Source organism: Lathyrus oleraceus, unplaced genomic scaffold (genome assembly GCF_024323335.1).
Source record: "Lathyrus oleraceus cultivar Zhongwan6 unplaced genomic scaffold, CAAS_Psat_ZW6_1.0 chrUn0814, whole genome shotgun sequence".
In the NCBI taxonomy this organism is placed as follows: domain Eukaryota; kingdom Viridiplantae; phylum Streptophyta; class Magnoliopsida; order Fabales; family Fabaceae; genus Lathyrus; species Lathyrus oleraceus.
In genome coordinates this window covers 1960-7309 of record NW_026113205.1, presented here as the reverse complement: position 1 = coordinate 7309, position 5350 = coordinate 1960, and the positions used below count along the sequence as shown (strand labels likewise).

The window sequence follows — 5350 nt, the reverse complement described above, 5'->3', positions numbered from 1 at the left end:
ATCTATTTCACGGGGACGGTGTTTATCGCAAAGATATATAAAATAATTGTATTAAGAAATTCTTAATTCCATTAGTATATGTATTTTCTCTTTTTACTTAAGTTGAAGTTGTCACTCTCGTAATGTATTTTTTAAAATTATTTTGATTTAGTTATTCTCTTCTTCTTTTTGGCTATTGTCCAACACACCTAATAATTAGAAAAGATTAAAAAATAGTGTTAATTGTTAAAACTCATACATCCACATTTATGGTCTAATAGGTCATATACTAGCACTACAATTTTAAGCTTTTTAAGTTATTCTAGAAATTAAATTATAAAACTTGTTAACAAAGTCTCATTTAAATACGTGTTAAAAAGACTCAACCAAATAAAAAACTAATAAAATAAATTTAAACTACGAACATATATTTTTGTAGATAAAAGAACTAAATGATAGAAACTTAATAAAAAGATATTGTTTGTGTATAATATTTGTGCAATGATAATTTACATTGTTAATCAATTATATTTGTGAAACTGTTTAAACCATTTAAATTTAATACAATTACCTTTGAATTCATCTATAAGATTATTTTCGTGTTTATTTTCCCTTAATTCAAACCTATTTTTTTTTATATTGAATCAATTTATTTTAAATAAAGGATATTATTATATATCTATATTTTATGAGAAATCTTGTAGGACATAAACCAAACCTAGCAAAATAAATTTGTACATCCGGTTAGAACTACGTTTAAAATTAGTATTATCAACGACATATTATTGTAGTCCAAATATTTACCAATACGCACTATTCATTATTAACTTTTATGCGAAGGATTCCACCATCACTAGCTTGATGTTTTTGACTTAAAATTAAAATATAATTAGTTTTTTGAAGTTTTCCACTCTACATCTTATCATCCTAGTTGACTACATTTTCAAATATATTTTATAATATATATATTATTATTTTTGCATCTTAGAATATCTTTTGATGGAATTTTTAATAATATTATCTTCAACAGTTAAATAGAAGGTGTCCAGTAAATCCTACAACAGGGAATTATATTTTCTATGTTTATATATGTTTTATGAATGGTAAGATTTAGATCTACATAGTTCTTTAAGATCTGTTTTTGAACAATCATCATAAAAAAATTGAACCACTCTTAACTTCTCCAATCATATCGATAACCATTTTTTTGTTTTTAATCAAAAATTTGTTACTGATCTCAAGTCTAAGTGAGTCTTATTTAACTTATCCCTCCATCATTTTAGTCATGTTGTTTTGACTTTTTTGTGATATATCAAATATAAATATTTTCCACAATATCATTCTCACCCGATTTCCCTCCCGACTACCTTGTTTATGATTAAAAAATCATAAATTATTTTATAATACAACATGATTTTTTTTAATGAGATTAAGTTTATACCTCTAAACAACAATGGTGTAGATGTTATCAAGAGTTAAATATTATAAATATAACCACTTCAATAGTTTCACACGACTTAACGAGAAGATTATGAAAAAAAATATTTCTACAATGTTATTGCATGTATTCTTATACCATTTAAAACACTTAGTATTAAAAAGTAGTATATACACATATATGAAACTAATTAGAGCGTTTTAATTTTAATTTTATTTAAAAGATTTGGGTTGTTGGTCATGAAATACGAACAATGTGTGTCTTGATTATCACATGAATTCTAAACAGTGCTTAAAATAAAACAAGATAAAATAATATTAATCATAAATATGTTTGTTACATTACTTTAAATATTTTTTTGTATGTTAACTTATAATAAATTTTCTAATTTTAAATATTTTACTGAAAAAAGATAATAACTTGTTCTTTTATACAAAAAATTATCAAATAAATTATTAAATAAATATGTTTCAACCATCTATATATTTTATTTTTTTAAATCGTGATTCATTATTTTAATTCAAATAATTTCATATGAGTGTTAAATTGATTTTTTTGAAAGGTAGATAACCTATTTTTGCATGATGAATTTATTGAAACTTTAATATATTTTTCTATTTTCATTTTTATTATCATTCCATGATATTGATTTTGTATTTATTTTAAATTTCTTAATTTTTCATACAAATAATATTCCTACAAAAAGTAATAAATTTTTGAATCATATAATATATTTTTGTAAAACCTATCCTTTACAAACTAATCATTAATCAGTTAAAGATCTTAAATAGGAAATGGTTACAATATCAATCAATAATTTAATTTCCATTTAAAAACGATTAGTTTTCAAACCTTTTACATTATTTTTAACAAACTGTATATTATAATTTTATTATAAAATAAAAATAAGACTTAAGAAAAATAAAATTGAAAATACATTACAATGCAAGCTCGATTAAATTTACTATAAAGAAATATCGACTAGATAATTTGAATAAAACAACGAAAGTAAACCACGGTCATGTAAATCATATGTTGAATCTTGGATATAAACATTTTTTTCAATGAGTAAGATCGAAAATAAATTTACATACTCTTATAAAATCGACAAAAGGTAGAAAATTTTATTAATTAAGATAAAATTAATGGTCATATGAAATCCAATATGAAGAAATTTAAATGAGTATCTCTAGGTTAAAGCAGTAAGCTTTTTCAACAAAAATAAAAATTAAATACCCATAAATAAAATAAATTATGATCATTATTTTACTCTCCATTAAGGTTTATATCAAAAGATTAATTATAACCATTTTTGTTTCTTTCACTGTTAAAAAATAGAAATCTACTTTTGAAGTACTTAGTTTTGATTAAATATTTAAAGATGTACTTGCTTATTGATAAGAGCTATAATTTGGTACTCATTAATCAAAAAGTAAAATAACATTTGGTATAATAGTAAAATGGTTAATAGTTTGACTATTATTGTTATAAATTTTCTCATCTCTTATTTTAAATTATAAAGATGCAATAATTTATAATTTTAATCCTATTGAGTTTTAATTGCTTTAAATTATTTTGTTACTTTTCTTGTTTGAATTCTTATAAACCTTTTCAGAATTGTCTATTAATTTTCACTGATCTAATAATTTTAAATTAGAGTTCCGATCATGTGCAACACAAGGGAGAGTATAAAAATATAACTTTGACAAGATTTGTGAATCAAATATATTATTAAAATACTTAATAGTTAGAATTAAATATCTTAAAGATTATACTAATTTTGTACATTTAGTGATTATTGCATATAAAAGTTCATAATTATTCCTATTATACAAATAAAAAGATAAATGAAATAATAAATTACTAATTAATCGTTACTTTAATAAACCAACATAGAAACAAAGAAGCCCCTAACAAATTACAATACAATGATATAGTACCATGCCTATAAATTAAGGCATACTGCGGAGATAAATCATTAACACATTCTACATAAAAATTATAAGCATACACATATTAAAATTATGATGATGGAGAAGAAATATGTTTCTCTTTTCATGGTTGTGATGGTTCTAGGAATGATGGTATCAAAATTTGAAGCACGTCAAATTGACGACATTACATGCCCCGAGGCTCTTTTGTCCTTGTTGCCATGTCTTCCCTTTTTGCAAGGAACTGGAGGTGCTACACCACCTAAAAACTGTTGTGATGGAGCAAATACTTTAAATCAAAAGGCCAACACCACCCCGATTCGAAGGGATGTTTGCAATTGTCTCAAACCCGCAGCATCGAGATTTGGAGTTAAACCTGACAAATCAAAACAACTACCACAACTTTGTAACATTACTCTGTCGGTTCCTTTTGATCCTAGCATTGATTGCAACACGTAAGTAATATTTCTTCATAATACTTGATATAAAAATATGAGATGCATATTTTTTATAAGAGTTTAATGTTTGAGGTAAATATTTTTATTTTTTAAATTAAAATAAATGAAAATGTTTACGTCCTTATCGCCTAAACATACGTCTCCTCCATGAAATCAACGATGCATAGTATTATTTGATTGAATATTTAAATAATTTTATAACCATTATTTGTTTTTTGTGCAGGGTTCAATAAATCTATTTCACGGGGACGGTGTTTTATCGCAAAGATATATAAAATAATTGTATTAAGAAATTCTTAATTCCATTAGTATATGTATTTTCTCTTTTTACTTAAGTTGAAGTTGTCACTCTCGTAATGTATTTTTTAAAATTTATTTTGATTTAGTTATTCTCTTCTTCTTTTTGGCTATTGTCCAACACACCTAATAATTAGAAAAGATTAAAAATAGTGTTAATTGTTAAAACTCATACATCCACATTTATGGTCTAATAGGTCATCACCCCAAAAAAAAAATTAATACTAGCACTACAATTTTAAGCTTTTTAAGTTATTCTAGAAATTAAATTATAAAACTTGTTAACAAAGTCTCATTTAAATACGTGTTAAAAAGACTCAACCAAATAAAAAACTAATAAATAAATTAAACTACGAACATATATTTTTGTAGATAAAAGAACTAAATGATAGAAACTTAATAAAAAGATATTGTTTGTGTATAATATTTGTGCAATGATAATTTACATTGTTAATCAATTATATTTGTGAACTATTTAAACCATTTAAATTTAATACAATTACCTTTGAATTCATCTATAAGATTATTTTCGTGTTTATTTTCCCTTAATTCAAACCTTTTTTTTTTATATTGAATCAATTTATTTTAAATAAAGGATATTATTATATATCTATATTTTATGAGAAATCTTGTAGGACATAAACCAAACCTAGCAAAATAAATTTGTACATCCGGTTAGAACTACGTTTAAAATTAGTATTATCAACGACATATTATTGTAGTCCAAATATTTACCAATACGCACTATTCATTATTAACTTTTATGCGAAGGATTCCACCATCACTAGCTTGATGTTTTTTGACTTAAAATTAAAATATAATTAGTTTTTTGAAGTTTTCCAACTTACATCTTATCATCCTAGTTGACTACATTTCAAATATATTTTATAATATATATATTATTATTTTTGCATCTTAGAATATCTTTTGATGGAATTTTTTAATAATAAAACTTATCTTCAACAGTTAAATAGAAGGTGTCCAGTAAAATCCTACAACAGGGAATTATATTTTCTAATGTTTATATATGTTTTATGAATGGTAAGATTTAGATCTACATAGTTCTTTAAGATCTGTTTTTTGAACAATCATCATAAAAAAATTGAACCACTCTTAACTCCTCCAATCATAATCGATAACCATTTTTGTTTGTTTTATATTGATATCAAAAACATTTGTTACTGATCTCAAGTCTAAGTGAGTCTTATTTAACTTATCCCTCCTCATTTAGTCATGTTTTTTGACTT

At 23.4% G+C, this 5350-nt stretch overlaps 1 protein-coding gene across 1 annotated transcript; it reads left to right on the top strand.

Annotated features, from left to right (window-relative positions):
- Positions 1–3447: 3447 nt before the first annotated feature.
- Positions 3448–4039, top strand: LOC127115012 (non-specific lipid-transfer protein 1-like). Its single transcript, XM_051046698.1, has 2 exons — positions 3448–3803; positions 4030–4039. The coding sequence occupies exons 1-2, from the start codon at positions 3448–3450 to the stop codon at positions 4037–4039; spliced, it is 366 nt and encodes a 121-aa protein (XP_050902655.1).
- Positions 4040–5350: the final 1311 nt, after the last annotated feature.